General features: G+C 37.6%; 1 protein-coding gene across 1 annotated transcript; it reads left to right on the top strand.

Annotated features, from left to right (window-relative positions):
* The first annotated feature begins 1,415 nt into the window (after nucleotides 1-1,415).
* LOC113340747 lies at nucleotides 1,416-1,799 on the top strand. Its single transcript, XM_026585824.1, has one exon. The coding sequence runs from the start codon at nucleotides 1,416-1,418 to the stop codon at nucleotides 1,797-1,799; it is 384 nt and encodes a 127-aa protein (XP_026441609.1).
* Nucleotides 1,800-19,287: the final 17,488 nt, after the last annotated feature.

The raw sequence follows: 19,287 nt of genomic DNA on the forward strand, positions 1-19,287 counted from the left end.
AAGAATATTATCCACATACCTTTAGTGGCCAAGGAACCCAACTAACTCCCAATTCAAACTTGCCACCATACTAACCCCATTGTTAACCTTAAGCAAACAAAGATATTGTATCATCTGATATCCCTAAGTTAAAGTCTAGAACTACCATTTAGCACAAGGGATATATGAAACAGTAAAGTGAAAGAATAACAAATGAATTCTTATAGAATTTATGGGCTTAGCCAAATAACAAGAACCAATTCCTAAAGAGGATCGTCCAAAATCTCGGATACAAAGACTATCCAATATATTTGCATGTTTAAAGTTTATGAAAATCACTGGATAATGTTAAACTAAGATGTGCATGATATGAAGATGTTGGGCTTCTCACTTAGATAAATATCACAGACAAACATATAATTTGAGAAATAAAGATGCACTTCAAATTTATTCCAGCATCAATCATTTTATCTATTTACAAATAGATTTTGAGAAGAGCCCCAAATTTTATATGGAGAATCCTAGTCATACATTTTATAAACCAATTCAAATTGATAATACTGGAATTGACAAAATTTACAGCTAAGGAAAAGCTTTAATATTATTTGAATTTGAAGTTTAATCATCTAATTTTGTCAAAAACCCTTAATCAGCATCAATCCAAAGAAAACGAATCCAAGCAACAGCAACAACTCAATGAACTTCATCTCCACGTAGTTTGCTCATATAAGATTCTCAATCTTGTTCTTACCATTTCTTTTTTTTTTTTTTTTTTAAAGAGGACGCAAACTGATGAAGAAGAGAGAGGAAATAAAAGAAGAAGGGAGAGTGGAAGAAGCAAATCCCTCCAACTCCAACTTCCCTCATTCCAGCATGCATATACAAATAACTTGTATGGGTTGATTTTCTAGCTTCAAATACAACAACTCTTCCAAGGATTAGCACAAAAGAAAAAGTAAATTTTAGAGAGCAATAATCGCCGGAAACACAGAAGAGAAAGGGAAAGAGATTATGAAAAAAAAAAAGAAGTACGAGTCAACTTTATTTTCCGTTCCGTTAAAAATTAGGAGAGGACTAACATGTGGCTAATATGCATGAGTTACTATTATAGCACCCAAGGGTTTCGACCAAGGCACTCCAAGTGCACTAATAGGCTCAGTTAAACCTGATGAAAAGGCATGGAGTGTCACATTGATGGTTTCTATGAACACTGGTCGATGCTGATGGAGAATTTTCTGAGATCTAAGGAGTATTGGAGTATAGTGGAAGAAGGAATTCCAGTTGTTGATACAACAGCTACAGAAGCTCAGAAGAAGGAGTATAATGATGCGAAACTGAAGGATCTGAAAGCTAAGAATTATCTTTTCCAGGACATTGATCGATCAGTTCTTCAGACCATTCTAGATACTGGATCAACCAAAAGTATTTGGAATTCCATGAAGCAGAAGCATCAAGGAACTGCTCGTGTACAACGTGCACAATTGCAAGCTCTCAAAAGGGACTTTGAGGTGTTACAAGTGAAGGCAGGAGAATCTGTGAATGGATACTTTTCACGTACCTTAACCATTGTCAACAAGATGAGGCAGCACAAGGGTATGGTAAGTGATGAAGATGTTGTTGAGAACATCTTAAGATCGATGACACAAAATTTTGCCTATGTGGTTTGCTCAATTGAAGAGTCTAAAGATCTCAGTACTCTATCAATTGATGAACTACAAAGCAACTTATTGGTTCATGAGCAGCGAATAAATGCACATGTTGATGAGGAACATGCATTGAAGGTGACATATGGAGAATCATCGAGAGGAAGAAGACGTTGAGGCAGTTTTCGAGGTCGAGGCAGAGGCAATGGCAGGCCTAATTACGACAAATCGACAATTAAGTGCTTGGGATGTCATAAACTTGGGCACTTTCAGTATGAATGTCCAAAGAAATCTGAAGAGAAGGCACACTATGCAGAAGCAGAAGAAGAGATGTTGTTCATGTCTTACACAGATGAACCAAAGACAGGTCAAGATGCAGCATGTATGTGGTACCTTGATTCAGGATGCAGTAACCATATGAGTGGCAAGAAGGAGATGGTTTCAATTCTTGATGAAGGCTTCAGAGAAACAGTGAAGCTAAGGGACAATTCAAAGATGAAGGTGATGGGAAAAGGAAATATTATGACTAGGGGAAAATTCAAAGATGAAGGTGATGAGGGTGTTGGGATATTTGAAAGGAATGTATGATTATGGAATTCTCTACAGGAAGAGAGGAGATATAAATCTTGAGAGTTACACAGATAATGACTATGGTGGTGATATTGATGAACTCAAGAGTACATCAGGATATGTGTTTCAGCTGGGTACTGGTGCTGTGTCTTGGCTTTCAAAGAAGCAAGCAATTGTTACCCTGTCAACAACGGAGGCTGAATTTGTTGCAGCATCTTCAGCTGCAACTCAGGCAATTCGGTTACGAAGGTTCTGGAGTATCTACATCAGTCTCAAAGCGGTGAGTCACAATCATACTCTGTGATAACATTTCAAGCATTGCTCTCTCTAAGAATCCAGTTTTACATGGTCGTAGCAAGCATATGTCAGATTTCACTTTCTTCGTGATCTCACTAAAGAAGGCGTTATTAAGCTAGTTCATTGTCCCAGTCAAGATCAAGTTGCTAATATCATGACAAAACCATTGAAGTCGAATCCGTTTGTGAGGCTTAGAGGTCTTCTTGGAATGTGTTCTGCATCAGTTCTAAACTGAATTTCAATGTTCAGTTTAAGGGAGGATATGTTGAAGTATTCAGTCCAATAAACTAGTGTTAGTCGAGTCTTTGGCATGTAAGTCCTATTGTTCAGGACAATCAGTTTAGTTTGAATTATTCTTGTTGCTAGTAACACCACTTGTTAGTCGTGGTTGTTTCGATCCTACATTGTTGCTTTTGTAAGGCTATATATAGCCATTGTATTTTCACCATTGAATAACAAGAAACACAGAGTTTTCTTATACTTTCCTGTCTCTAGACAAACATGGAATCCTGGTTCCGTCGCTGATCATCATTCCTTGGTTTCTTATTCTTCTTCTTAGATTTCTTAATCTTCTCTTCAAGCTCAACTGTTCTACCTCTATAAACCCTATCCCCAAATTGTTTCGGATCAATTTTCCCCCTAAGAGTCTCAGGCTCACCAGTAGATTCATTAACATCGTGACGATATGAATCAGTAGTGAGAACAAGACTAGAATTTGCTTTTTAATCGAATTGCTTTGATCGGGCGTGTGATTCAGCACCATCACCACCACCTGAATGTGTCATTCAGGTATTCAAAGAAACTACTACAAGGCAACTATAATTTTAATTACCAAAGCAAAAACTATAAATTCGATTTGTCCTCCCAAATCTGTAACTAGGGTTTTATCTAGGGATTTAATTGAGGTTAAGAAAAAAGGAAAAAAAATACACACGAAGACTACTCAGTGGCGGAGCCGGACTTTGAGAATTAGGGAGACTAAAAAAGAATTCTACACACAAGGGAACTAAATATAAATATCAGGGGGGCTAAATGTAAAATATATTATAAAATCAAGAGTATTTTTATGGTTTTGGAGATTTTAGGGGGGCTAGATCCAGGGTTAGTCAACCCTTTGCTCCGCCCCTGAGACTACTAGGATGATAATTGACAGAGATACTTACAGCAATCTGATCGGAAGGAACGACGAAAGAGAGATTCCATGGGAAACCTTTAACCGACTTGAAGATGGGAGGAAAAAAAGCAATTTCCAGGAGAATTGTATTCCTCGTTTTATACACAATTGGGATGGCGATTCGGAAATTAGTTGATTACATGGTTGGATGGTGTGATGTGGCAAATTAGTAGTTATATTATGGGTTACAAGTTACTATTAGTTACTATTACCAGGAACAGATGGGTTTCAACCAGGTTTTCTTAAAGTCAACTGGGATATACTGGGCCCAGATATAATCTATATCGTTCAATAATTTTTTAAAACCAGAATCCTGAACCCAGAATTAAATTATTCCTTCATAACCCTAATTCCTAAAATAAAAACCCTACAAACCCCTGCATATTTTAGGACCATCAGCCTGAGTAACAAAATTTACAAGATCATTTCCAAGATTCTTGCTAACAGGGTAAACCCTATCCTAAACAAGATAATATCCCCTAATCAATCTGCCTTTCTTCCGGGGAGACTAATCACGGACAACATTATCATTTCTCATGAACTTATTCACTCTATGAAAAATTCAAAAGCTACAAAAGGAAATTTCGCTTTAAAACTAGACCTATCTAAAGCTTTTGACAAAGTAGAGTGGAATTTCATTAAATCGGCTCTCCTAGCGTTTGGTTTTTGTAGTTCTTGGGTTAACCTCAAAATGCAATGCATTTCTACCACTTCCTTTTCTATCCTTCTAAATGGCTTTCCGGGTCCAAATTTCTCCACCTCTAGAGGCCTAAGACAGGGTGACCCACTTTCTCCATACCTTTTCTTAATATGCATGGAGATTCTTTCTAGGATCTTGGAAAGAGATGTTTCTGAAAAGAAAATTTCGGGACTCAAGATTAATAAAGATGCCCCGAATATTTCGCACCTTTTCTTCGCAGATGACTGTTTTTTATTCACAAGAGCTAATCTAGGCGAGGCAAAAAACTTTTTAGATATCCTATCAAGATTTGGCGAGATTACAGGTCAGATGGTAAACCTCCAAAAATCAGGTATCTACTTCATCCCTAAAATCCATCCGAAGAACGGGAAAATTATCGCGAGGATCCTAAAAGTTCCCTTACTGACAAAAAATAAGAGATATTTAGGGACCCCTCTTTTCTTTGATACAAATAGAAAAGAAAACTTTGAACCTCTGCTTCAAAAATACTATGCCACTCTTCAAGTATGGAAATCTAAATTACTTTCTCAAACTGGCAAAACAGTCCTAATAAAGTCCATCCTTCAAGGATTTCCAACCTACCAGATGCAAGTGATTTTCTCTCCCTAAAGAAACGCTAGATCAAATGGAAAAAATCCAAAGAGACTTTTGGTGGAATAAAAATAAACCCAAAAACAGAGGAGGCTATATAAAGGCCTGGATCAGCATCTGCAAGCCTACTTCTCAAGGGGGTCTAGGTATTAAGAATCCTCACCAATTTAACATAGCTCTCCTTACTAAACTTGCCAGTCGTCTCATCTCAGAAAAAGATCAACTGTGGGTTCAACTTCTCAAAGCTAAATATTTCTCAAAATCCCACCCTCTGGAGTTCTCAAAGTCTTCTAAATTATCATGGATTTGGACTAGCATAAAAAGGGGGTTGGAGCTCATTAAAGGAAATTTTGTCTGGCAAGTAAAAAATGGAGCTTCTGCGCATATTTGGATAGATAAATGGGTGCCTAATACAGATATTATTCAAAAACCCATTAATATTCAAGATCCTATTCCGCATAGGGTAAGTGAGTTAATGACTTCTGATGATACCTGGGATCAAGACAAGCTCAGTACTTACTTTGAACCAGGTATAAGATCTAAGATTCTAGACATTTCTACGAAAAGACAAGAATATGACAGAATAATATGGCAACATCACCCCTCAGGAGTCTTCTCGGTAAAAAATATATATAACTTTATTATAAACCAAAACCAAGAAGATAATAGCCTAAATAGTTTTCCTTGGCAAAAAATATGGAAGATACAAGTAATTCCGAGAATCAAATTATTTGTTTGGAAATTAGCTCAAAAAGCCCTTCCAACAAATTTAAGACTCGGAGCTCATAATTCGGACATAAACACAGAGTGCCCAATGTACGATTCTCAGGATCAAGAATCGGAACAATAGCTTTTTCGGTTCTGTCCTTTTTCAAGATCCATTTGGTTTGGTATCTCTCTAGAAACAGTGAATACGAGAATTGGCAATAGTTAATTGGATACATGAGTGGATAACGGACCAAGAATTCTCACAATGGTCGGATAAAATCGCAACTATTTCTTGGTTTATTTGGAAGTACAGATGTTCGGTGGTTTTCGAAAAAATCATTCCGAACCCGAATCACCTCATAGAGCAAATCAATAAATTCCTGAACCAGAATCCCCGAGGAAAGAGCCAAATAAAACTGAAGAACAAAGAAAGAAATATACCAAAGGAAAAATGGTCAGATTTAAAGACGGACTGAATAATTTTTGTTGATGCGGCATTTGAAAAAGAAGATTCAACGATGGGGTACGTGTTGTTGTAATTTCAATGCGGTAAATACGGTGTTCGTTGCTCGGACTTGAAAAGAAAATAATTTTTAGACTTAATAAAAAATTAAAGATAAAACAAATTAAATTCAAAGGTGATGTAAATATTATGGAAAGACCAGGGGTTAGGATTTCACCATTCACCAAAATTCATGTGATTCAATAATATATTATATTGCAATTCTAGACGTTATAATTCAAATCAAAAACAATTGTGATTCTAATCATTGCCTAAATCAGATTTTCAAAACATCCATTGTTAATCGCAAGCATGAAATATCAAAAGCAATAAACCAAGCATATTTCATCAAGAGAAAACACAATTAATTAATAAAAATCATTTATTCAATTTTCATTCGGTGCAATTAATCATAAAGGGATTGCATAAATAAATTTAAATGAATTTTACCACATAACTTTTGGAAGAATGGCTTCCTCCATCACCCCTGGGATTGGGTTTTAGCTACTCATAATAATCATGTTCTAAAAATAAATATTTGATGCTCAAAATATGATTAAAAGGGTGATAAATATAATACAGAGAAACTACGACCCTCTTTAAGCGTCCAAAGAAGAACGATAAGACACCACTGTTGTAAATAACGATACTCACTGCTGCTGTTGACGCTGTTGTTTTAAGACCCACAGAAGCAAGTCGTTGTCACTGTTGATAAACGACTGTCTTGTGGAGTCTGTTCTTCGTGTTCATCGTGCTTTTTAATGGCAGCAGCAGCAGCAGAACTCCTCCTTCCTGCAGCTCCCGTTCTTCGCTCCTCTAGCCTCTCTCTGGTCTCTGCTCGACCCCAAACCTCTTCTAAAAATTTCTAAACCTTTCTATGACGTAAACCCACTCTTATATGACCCTCAAATCCCCCAAAAATCTCTACTAACAGCGACCATTCTTTTTATTCTTCTCCGCATGAAGTTGAGAGAAAATCTCTCCCGTGACTCTCTACGCGTGCTGTTAGCTATGAAATAGCAACCAAACTATTCTTAGGACTTGAACAGGACCAAATACATGTATATCCAGCGTGAAAGTCTCCCAAAAATTTCTCACAAAATATTTGAACGTGAACAACAACATACGTGTCCTGTTTGGACTTTGATTTCTTCTCCCGGTCATTCCAGCCACTTCTGGCCCTTAAAATCACCCATGTTAGCTTCCTATAAGTCCATAGAGTAAGCCCAAACATTTCCAGCCCTTTAATCGCACTATAGCTCCTTCAAAAATTCCGATCAAAAACTGCCGGTTAACAAACTCACTTTCCCGCCAAAACTTCATTTGAAATGTGAAGAAGAGATGCCCCCTATCCAACTCCGGTGTCCCTTTAGCAGCTGCCTGGGAATGGGTCACCCCTTAGTAATTAGGTTACCCTTTATCCAAAATTGAGGGTCTGTATAGTGAGTTTTCTGGGACATTTTCCGCACTTTTTCGGGGTTCCTCCGGGGTATTTCTGAGGTGCTTCCGGTACTCTATCAACGGAGGTTCAAACGCCGCATTTTCAGCCAATTTCGCCGCAAAACCTTATTCTTCTAAAAACACCTACAAATAAATAAAATAACATAATAAGTACAAAAATGGGTACTAACAATATATACAATTGGGCTATATTAGACACATAAATGCGTCTATCAGTACGCCTTTCTTCTTTACTCTGTGGACAGCGAATCGTTCATGCACATTGCAGCGGGATCGGAGTGGGCCTCCTCAGCTTTTCATGAAGAATCAAAAGCCTTGTTAAAAGCCTCATCATGGTTAAGTGAAAATATATTATCTAGTGTCTCGATAGAAACAAACTGCAAAACTCTGGAGTAAACAATCAACAAAACTTGCAAAGATTCTCCTTGGAATGCGGATAATACCATACATGAAACTACTTCAATATTGGAAAATCTTCCACAAGCCCAGGTAAAGTATATAAACAGGAAATATAACTTTGCAGCAGATTACATTGCCAAAAAAAGCTCGGATAAAGCATCTTAGGCACATGTCTACCAATATTCAACAAAGAGTTTCAAAATCTAATGTTATTTCCAATGTTTTTGTAAAAAATGAGATTATAAATCTCTTGTACTCGATTATTTGATTAATAAAATTTGTCTTTCCATCAAAAAAAAAAGATATATTTAGGGGAGTCTGATTTTGTGTACACTCTATGAATATTAAAACTTAAGACAGCAATTGCGTGGCTATTATACCTTTTTAAACTAATGAGCTGAATCTAGTGATACAATTAGGCGGCTTTTCTTATGTTGAAGTAACCAGCAGCCTTTATACAAATCTATTACCTGTTTAAACTAGGAAATATTTTAAGAGTCGGTTACCCTTCTATACTAGGAAACTTCGAGAATTAGATACTCTTTTAACTAGTTTCTCAAGAGAGATACTCATTCTTGCAAAATCAGTTGCAGGCAAAGCCTAACCATTAATACTCATATGTTAGTTCATCTACAATTCAACCTCAACCTCAACCTTTGATTGAATGGAAGGACGAGATTCTTAGAGAAACGTTTATGGAGTGATCTTCTTAATCTATACGAATGAGTTTATCAAAACAAAAAAGAAATTAAAGACCTAATTTGTCGCTATCAGAGATTATACGATTAAGCGGAAACGGGTATCGGTTCATATCTTGAACTTGAGCTACGATTAGCAAGAACAAGGAACAGCAACAATAACGATTCAACACGACGATCAGAAGGTACTACAATCACCAAAGATGAGCACAAACTTGATTCACAGACTAAGAAGTTAAAACCTTTTTTCTAAATGGTAACTCTCTTTAGGGTTAGAGTTACCACTTTTCTAATGGTAAAACTTGGGTGTGATATCGGTGGGAGTCACTTTTTTAACTACACACATAATAGAGATGTTTATATAGGTTCCAAACCCTAAGGAGTATGAACCCTACCGGGCTTGCCACATACAATTTGGGTGACGATATTCGGATCCAACCCGAATATCTAACATCTCCCACTCGCACATAGTGTGTGTGGATTGTACCAGAAGAAATAAAAGTTCATATTAGTAAATAGCCCGTGCGATCGTCGAGGTACCTGCATTTTTGGAGCTCCATACTAGCAGCTCAATATGAGTCAGCATAGAGACATCAACCCTTTAACAAAAATGTTTGTATCTCGTAGTATCCTAGGTCCACCAAAATCTCATTGGTCTAGACTAGTCTGATCCCTCGTAGAGCTAGTCTAACCCTCATGCTAGATTATTGTAAATACATTCACACTTGTGTTGCAACTCCAGCAAGGCAACTCAAGTTTTCGACTGTGAATATAAAACATTCATGAGTTTGATGACCTTCCTCTCGCTCTATTGCCATGAAGTTTCAGAATCAACTACTTTCCCAGATATGTACCCTTTAAGTAGGATTATCCATGTCCATAGGACACATACTAAAGTAGAAATCATCGAATTTTTACTTAATAACAAAGTAAAAAATCGTAAGGTCACCTGTGTATAATCTAATTATCATACGGACTCACATGGTGAGAAAAGAAGGGAACTATTTTCGCACCTCCGTAGTGGTCGCAAGCAGGCATAATAGGAAAATGCGCTAGAGTGGAGTTTTACTTGTCTACACAAGTATATGTCACAAACTCTTACACTCTACAAATCTTGACTTAGTCGCAACTCTTACGCCTAATCTGAAATTTCTAACTGCTCGCTTTCAACAAGCGCCGCGGAAGAGATTTCGTATTTGGATATCCTTCAAGGTATGATCAACAGTAGGTATATTCATCATCGATCCTCACTATATAGATCTCATATTGGTAATGCCAGGGAGATGCATCATCTCATCTTTGCTCTCTCACCTTAGCGCCAAAAAGGTGACTGCTTATGTGAGTAAGCAAGTCCATACCTCGTGACATATCAATCAAGTTTTGACATAATGCATTCTTTATGCACCAATTTCAGCGTGTATATCCATGCCCATAAGTAAATAATTAATCACAACAGTGATCCATTATCAAATTGTATTGATTATTAATAAATATTCATAAAACATATGCATCTACGATCATCATGTCTTAAAAATAAAATGAAATAAATATAGAGACATCCATTACCACCTACGTAAACCTAACGCTCTAACATGAGACAAGAAAACATCTCTTGGTATAGGTTTAGTAAGGGGATCAACTATCATCAATTTTGTAGGCATGTACTCCAAAACTAGTTCTTTCTTCGCAAGAGCAGCTCCAATAAAGCAACACCTCCTATCAATGTGCTTAGTCTTTCCATGGTACTTTAGGTCTTTTGCATAAGCAATCATTGATGTGTTATATCAGTGTGAATTTTCACTGCATCATTAGCGTGAGTGACAAATTCAAAGATCTCAAAGAACCTCCTTAACCAATTAGATTTTTGTACTGCAGCTTGACAAGCTACAAACTCAGATTTCATTGATGACATAGCGACAATTGACTGTTTCTTACTACCCCATGTGATGGCCCCGCCATTTACCAAGAAAGCATACCCTGATGTGCATTTTGCTCCCATTTCGCCATTCCAGTTAGCATCACAATAACCACTGAGACGTAGATCTGAACCCTTGTAGCATAGCATGAGGTCGCTCGTCCCTTTGAGATACCTCAGTATCCTCTTGATTTCTTGCCAGTGCTCAAAACCGGGATTCGACTGGTACCGACTAACTAATCCAATAGCATAGCATATATCAGGTCGAGTACACATCATAGCATACATCAGGCTCCTAATTGCGTTGGAATAGGGTACCCGCAACATCCTGTCTTTCTCTTCAGGGGTATTAGGGAACATCTCAAGGCTTAAATTCTGACCTTTAGTAACCGGTGTGTCTATGGGCTTGCAATCTTTCATGTAAAATCGCTCAAGAACCCTTTTAATGTATGTCTCTTGTGACATACGCAAAATTCTCTTTGAACGATCTCTAAGGATCTTAATCCCGAGCACATAACTTGCTTCTCCCATGTCCTTCATCTCAAAAGTTGAGGACAACCACTCTTTTGTGGCGACAACAATTTCCATGTTACTTCCAGCTATAAGGATATCATCAACATATAAGGACAGGATAAGGAAACCTTTATCGGACCGTTTAACGTACACACAATGGTCTTCCTCTATCATCGTAAACCCATTGGAAACAATGGCTCGATCAAATTTTAAATACCATTGTCTAGATGATTGTTTTACGCCATAAATAGATTTTTGGAGCTTGCAAACTTTGCACTCTTGACCTTTAATCACGAAGCCCTCTGGTTGCTCCATGTAAATTTCCTCATCTAGTTCTCCATTGAGAAATGCAGTCTTAACATCCATTTGATGAAGTTCCAAATCCATATGTGCGACAATAGCTAGCATAAGGCGTATCGAGGCAATTCTCACCACTGGGGAGAAAGTTTCTCGTAGTTAACACCCTCCTGTTGGTGTAGCCTTTCGCCACAAGGCGAGCCCTATATCTTTCATCTAAACCATCTGCATTGCGTTTGACTTTGAAAACCCATTTGTTTCCAATAGCCTTGCGCCCTTCTGGGAGGTCAATGTATTGCCACACACCATTAATCCTCATTGACTATATTGATGTAGTTTTTCAAGTGGTAAATAAAGTTCGTTCAAAGACTTGTAAAGATTCGATTCTAGACTTAAAAATAAAGAAAACACTAAAATAAAGAAAATATATTCACAAGATTGTCACGATAACGAGAGATACTAGGACTTCGGATTCCACCAATTCTCATGTTCATGTGGTTCAACTAATTATTCTAGACATTTATAGCTCCAAAGTTAACTTTTATAGACTCTTCTTCTTTGCCAAGGTGGATTTTTAAAAGATTAATTGTAAATCACAAGCATAACGCATCAAAAGTATTAAGACTAAGCATACGTTATCAAACGAAATCACAACTAATTAGTGAAAATCATAAAACAATTAAATCAAGTGCAAAAAGTCATACAAGAAATAAGCAGAATTACCACATGCATGAAAAATAGCTTCCTCCTTTGTCCCAGTATTGGGGTTTAGCTCCTCATATTATTCACGTTCTCAAAATAGGTGTTCATAGCTCAAATAGGTGAAAAGCAAGAGAAAACTTATAAAACAGACAGTTTGCAATGCTGTATTGGCGTTACAAACAGCTGTTACAACGGGTGTTGAACTATTACAAAGAAAAGATGACAACTTATGATATATGTGATGTATTGAACAGCGATACTTCTGATGTGTTGTTTGAATACGACAGCCTTTGCGACTGTTCTCGTCTGTCCAATGTTCTTCAGCTTCTCTTGTTCACCAGCAGCAGGTGAATATTCATGCAACTTCACCTGCGCTTCTCTGCTCCGATTCTATCGACCCCCAAACTCTCGACCTCCTTCCTTGACCTCCCAGCAACTTATATATAACAAACAGAGCGATTTAATCTCCCCAAAACTCCTCGAAATCTCTTCTTTCCTTCCTTGGAAGTTACGGCAATAATCTCTTCCCAAAATTGTTTTACGCGTTTCTGAGCTTTCCAACTTATTTCAAACTCTTCCTTAGATAGATATGTATCTTTGGGAAGGATACCCCTCTTTTAATCTCCCTAGAACTCCCAAAAATAGCTCCAACAGTAAATCGTGTATAACTTGACTTCTATTTCTTTTTCCGGCTATTCTAGCCAATTTGGGTTCAAACAAAAGACTTCACCTGGCCTGTTTAGGCCTAGGGAGTAAACCCAATCAATTTCAGCCATTGAATCGCTCTTGAACTCGATCGAATCATCACCCAAAAATCATGCAGACGTGATGAATATTTTCCCGCCAAATTTTTTTTTTGAATTTGGGAAGAAAGTGACCTCCCCCTTATCTGTGGCTGTTCTCCCTTTAGAAGATGCCTGGAAATGGGTCACCCCTTAGTATTTAGGTTACCCCTTATCCAAAGTGAGAGTCCGTATAGTAATTTTCTCCCACGAGCGCAAAAACCACTTTTTTAGCCAATTTCGCCGCAAAAGCTTATTTCTCCAAAAATACCTACAAGGACATAAAAATACATAATAAATATAAAATCAAGCACTAATAATATATACAATTGAGATTATATAAGACACAAAAATGTGCCTATCAAATACCCTCAAACTTATTATTTGCTAGTCCTCGAGCAAATCAAATAGAAAATAAAATCCTAACTCAATGTCGCAGGCATTGTCGGTTGCATTTAGCGTATGCAACAGGCCTTTAAACCCCTAGGTGGCCCTAGTAGCCGAGTTATATTCTCGGGAGGGATTACAAGAGACATACCCACAAAACCTTTACTCCAGACCCTAGCTATCTACGCATAACCTTGGAAAGCACTAAAGAATCTCCTTGGTTGGCATACTTATTGACTACAGGAGGAAGTACCCTGATGCGAAATTCCAATTGTTGTACACGAGTTTGCACTCAAGCATACTAAAATTCATATATAAGTGACAAAGCTCTACTCAGATAGTCGCACTATGGACATCAATATCCGGAGTCAAAACTAATCACATGGATAGATCAAGAAGATGGAAATAGAGAAAAACATAGATGGTTTTGATGTTTACTAAGTGAACGGTGTTTCTCATATCTTTCTGAAGGCCACTACTAGGATGAACCTATCCTAATGGACTGAGATACTGGTCTGGACTAATATCAACACACTGGCATATACAAGGGTACCAGTGGTCGATAATCCTAACTCTAGGTCAACACAACAGGCATATACAAGGGTACCAGTGGTCGACTTTATTAAATTTATTTCGTTTGGTCTGATGGTCTGGTCTTAATTTCTTTCCCTTTTTTTTTCTCTTTTTTTTTCAACTTTTTTTTTCCAACCTTTTTTTTTTTGGTATCTCAATCACTTTATTTCACCCTAGCAGTGGTAACAACTTGAATCGTGAGCCCCACCAAATCACTTAGAGAAACATATAAAAAAGAAAACAAAATAAAAACAGAAGTGAAAAGGACTCAACGAGATATGGCGAAACTACCATGTTATTTCTAACACCTGAGCTATGTGCTTTTATGAATAGACTCTTTAGATGTTTTTGTCTAATCAGATTGGTTCCTCAACTCCTACAACCAAGATGCTTCCATCCACTTAGATTGGTTAGTTCCATCCTTAATAAGCATAAATTTCTAGGCTTTGGAGTTTATTTACTGGTGGGCCCGGGAAAGCGTATAAAATTGAAGTGAAATGAGAACGGGCCTACAGTAATACCGCAAGTGCACGGTCGTCGGTTGTAGCTCGTGCAAGTACGGGTCGATCCACAGAGACTGGGTGTGTTTTGGAGTTTTCTAGCTATTTTTGGGTTCTAAATTGCTATTGGGCTTTTGAGTTAAGGTGATAACAATGGGCTATGGGCTTTGGTACCAATGAGTTTTGAGTACCAATGAAGTGAACTGATCCTTTGTACTCAAGTGGTCTGGGCTCAATATTCTTGAAGTGAACTGAGCCTTGGGCTTAGTTGGATGGGCCTCAGGTTAAGCTAGGCTTTTGGTTTACACCTGAACTTGGCCTTTCCTTGGAAATGAGATGAACTGAGCTTGGTAATGAAGTGGGCTTTGGTTGACTCAACAGTGGACTGGGCCTTTGGCCTTACAATGAGCTGGTCCTTTGCAAAACAGAATGCAATTAAGAGACAATGGCCAAGGCAGGGCAGTAAGCTAACAAGCCAAGACAATGGCTCTAATGAGGCAAAGGAAGCTAGAGAAGACAATGATATTTACAATGCAATGCTATTTACAGTGAAATGAAAACAGAAAAGAAAAAGCAGCCCAGTTGCAGCAGCAACAACAAGGAAAAGAAAGCAGCAGCAAATGGCAAACAAAATGAAGGACAAGTGAAAGTAAAACAGTGGCAGTGAAGGAATGAGGAAAAGTGACAGTGCAATGAAACTAAACAAGAACAATGGAAGTAAACCAAGGCCTAAGCCAAGGGAAGGGGAGATGGTGAAGGTGAGATGGTGAGGGTGAGCCTAGGCATACTACTAGAGTGGGAAGAGAACCAGTTTGCTCACAGTCACTAGTGAGCACTAGTTTCTCCCCAATGCTCAATCAACACAATGCTCTAAGGCTTCTAGCCTAACATTCCACAAAACATGTATCACATGACAGGTACATTAACATTACATGGAACACAAACATCAACGGGAACATGCACTAGGAAAATTGAAGAAACTAAACATCACAGTGAACTAACATTAAACACAAAACTAAATTGAAATTAGAAACAAACAGAAATTATAAGAACATAAACTAAATGAACATGGAATTAAACATGAAATAAAACAGAAATTGAAAATTAACTAAAATTGATTTGAAACTGAAATTGAACATTAACAGAACTTCACAGTCCTGGACACTGGCTAGTCCAGCATGAAAATTACACACACCACAGTCCCCTTTTTATACCCAATTTACATTTTAGGGTTCTTACACCCAATTCCCAAATTACAGACAAAATTAGGGTCTGTGAAAAGTTAACCCTTACCCTGAAATTGTCTCCTCTGTCGAACCCATCTCCCCTCTGCTTCTGTCTCTTCGAGCAACCCCTTCTTTTGGTCTCCTCTGTCGACTGTGGTGAAACCCTAGTTTTATCTCTCTCTTGATTATAGCACCTAGTGTGTGGGGGTGCTAAGAACGAGAAAGAGAGGCAACTAGGGAATGGGTTTATGGTGTCTGTGGTGAGGGTGGCGCAGGCGGCGGTGGCAAAGACTGGTAGTGATGGTGGTGGCAGGGAGAGGTGGTTGCAGAGCTCTCTGCACACGGTCGGGGGACAAGGAAGAAAAAGAAAGAGAAGAAGAGAAATGTAATGCGTAGTTCTCGATGGTTTTTAGGGTATGGGATGTTCTGGTGTGAGGCGGGTGCATCAAGAGATGATGTTTCGCGAGCTGGGCCGTGGGATGTGTAGTTAATGGATGATCTAATGGCGAGATGGGGATAAATCTTGAGCGACCGTTAGATTACGAGATACAACAAAACTGACGGCTCCGGATGGAGTTAGGTGCTGTAGTGTTTGGCAGGAGCTTCAGACTTCGATGAACGATGATGGAGCGACCGTTAGATGATGAGATGAATCCGATCTAACGGCTGAGAATGGAGGCGGGTATGGATATAGAAAATGGGTTTGGGTAAGGATTTTGGGCCTTGGGTATGCCAAGCCCATATCTTCTTTAAGAACAATTCTTCCTTCTTGAGCCCAATTCTACCCTTTTGGTCTTGTGCACAACATTCTTCGCGGCTTCCTTGTGTAATTCCTCCCGGCTTTTCACTACTTTTCTGCTCTTTTCCGCTCTGCTATTCATCTAAACTTTATTTATTACCTAAAAATGCAAAATTAAGTAAGAAAAATATTTATTCTTGAAAACAATGAAAATACAGAATATGGGATAAAATGTAGAATTACTGCACAAAAGATGAGTTAAATGCCAACAAAAAGGGATAAATATATACATTATTTGGCACTCATCATTTACTGTAACTAAAATGTTTAACCCATACCCCCAAACTTAAATCTAACATTGTCCTCAATGTTCTAAAGATGAAATTAAAAGCATGAACAAGTAGAAAATGTTACCATTTGAAGCAAAAGAAGTAAGGAAAGATATTACCGTGTTGCATGAGATTGGGTTACCTCCTAAGAAGTGCTAAGTTTAACGTCTTCAGCCAGACATAAGAAAGGATTAATCATCTTGTATCATAAAGTAATAGCCGAAATATCTGTGGGTCATCAAAACCAAATAGAGCTATCACAAGTAAAAGGAATATGCAACATGCCAAGAAAATTAACAAATAAAGCGCACCCTTGTTTAGTTTCCTGTTTAAGACAACTACATCTAGATGTGGTTCAGGTTCAGGCTCTATGAAAGGGTCTAGATAAAATATTTTCATGCGCTGGGATTCCTCAAAGCTAAGGTCCGGTTCAGGTATTAGAGTCTGGAAAAACTCAAGTAAAAACTTAGAAGTACATAATAATAACCTGAATAATTGTGGATCCTTAAAGTCAATCAGTTTTGACTCACACAGCTGACCACAATGAGAGTGGTGGTCTTCCTTAACAAATGTGTCGACCCTAATCTCCTAAAGTAATTAGGTTTAGTCTCAAAACTTAATAACTGACACATTTGAAACTTACACATTCCCACAATCGGTTGAAAAATATTTGGTGGGAAAACAAAGTCAATCTGGGTATCATAGCCTGGGTAAACCACATCAACCAGAGGATAGGTTTCTAATAACTGAACTTCCTTATGGACATCACTAGGTTCAGGAAAACGTGTATGACGATAATCTTGTAAAATGGTTGAGGCACATATGTCAAGTCCCAAGTGAGGGACCTTTCTAATAGTTAAATCACATGGAGAATGATAATCACCCCCAAACTTAGAGTTTTCAGTGTCTCTAGAAAGACTAGTCACAACTTCCCTAATTTCAAGGTCATTTGATTCCTGAAAATGGTCAATTGATTCTTCTAAGTCAGGTTCATCCTCACTCATCTCTACGAGTTCACTTTCTTTGTCTAAGACTAATGTTTCTAAATCGCTAGACTCTAAAACAATATTCTCAGAAAAAACTCGTTCCTCTAAACCATTATTAGCTTCGTAATCAAAAGAAAATACTACATCGTCTAAAACGGGGGTATCTCTAGTCAAATCCTCATCCTTTTGAATAGGTGAATAATTATTAAAATTATTTGGATTTGAACTAGAAACATTATCATTATTAAGCTCAATTGGAGTAACAAATTCCTGATCATTATGCCTACTTATTTCAATTTCTTCATCAACACTATCCTCATCATAATCATCATTATAATAACATGAAAATGGTTGAACCTCATCTAAACAAGTAGTATTACCAATTTTATCCTCGTCATCTTGATTATGTGAATAACTATCTTCATTTTCAAATGTACTATTGGAAACACTATATTGGAAATTAAGAGCAGTTATGTTCTGGGCCTCTAACAAAATATTTTGAGTCGACTCACATGACTTCCTGATTGAATCTAGGAAAGAAAGTTCACTCGTTGCATTGCTTTCTTCCATAACTAAGTTATTCATTTCTGCTAACTTACGTGTCGACTCATCTAACTTACGTGTTGAGTCTAGTAGAGAGGAATTTTGCTCGTATGACCGCTTGGCGTGTGGATAGTAATTGGGCGCACCATGGTATGGACCATAACCTTCAAAAGGCTGATGTTCCCAACCATTATTCACACTATGGTCAAAGTAGTAACGTTCATTTTGAAACTCAGTCTGATATTCGTTGTATTGGCTATTATAATACCAGTTCGACATTCTATTGCAGGGATGTGAGTTGTCACACAAAATAAAACCCACTGACAGGGGATTCGTGGGTGGATAGAGTCTTACCTCCCGTACCATACGGGCGATGAACCGTTGAAGTCGATTCAGGCCACCAATTTCATTGTCAGTGTACGAACCCGAGGGGCCGAGACAGTATCGTAACTGTCGTCCTTCCCTGCAAACAGTTGATATTTAATTTTGACCCTTCCTTAGGGTTTAAAAATAATGTCCAAGAATGTCCAAAAACTCCAAAAATAAAAATGTCCAAAAAGGAAAAGAAAAATTACAAAAATAACACCCTATTTACAGTTTCTAAAAATAAAACAAAATAACTATATACAAAATATTCTTCTTCACTCCTTTCGGATTCCTCTTTTCTTTCCTTCTTTGGCGATGCTTTCCTTTTATAACACTTTTTCTTCCCTTGTAGCTTCGCTCCAAATCTGAAAAGAATCGAAAAATACCAAAACGCGTAAAAAAGAACAAAAAGTAAAAATAAAAAGAAACCTAAGACAAATCTATATACAAATCCGCGTCGGCGGCGCCAAAAATTGATGTAGTTTTTCAAGTGGTAAATAAAGTTCGTTCAAAGACTTGTAAAGATTCGATTCTAGACTTAAAAATAAAGAAAACACTAAAATAAAGAAAATATATTCACAAGATTGTCACGATAACGAGAGATACTAGGACTTCGGATTCCACCAATTCTCATGTTCATGTGGTTCAACTAGTTATTCTAGACATTTATAGCTCCAAAGTTAACTTTTTATAGACTCTTCTTCTTT

This window comes from Papaver somniferum, chromosome 1, assembly GCF_003573695.1.
Source record: "Papaver somniferum cultivar HN1 chromosome 1, ASM357369v1, whole genome shotgun sequence".
Taxonomy (NCBI): domain Eukaryota; kingdom Viridiplantae; phylum Streptophyta; class Magnoliopsida; order Ranunculales; family Papaveraceae; genus Papaver; species Papaver somniferum.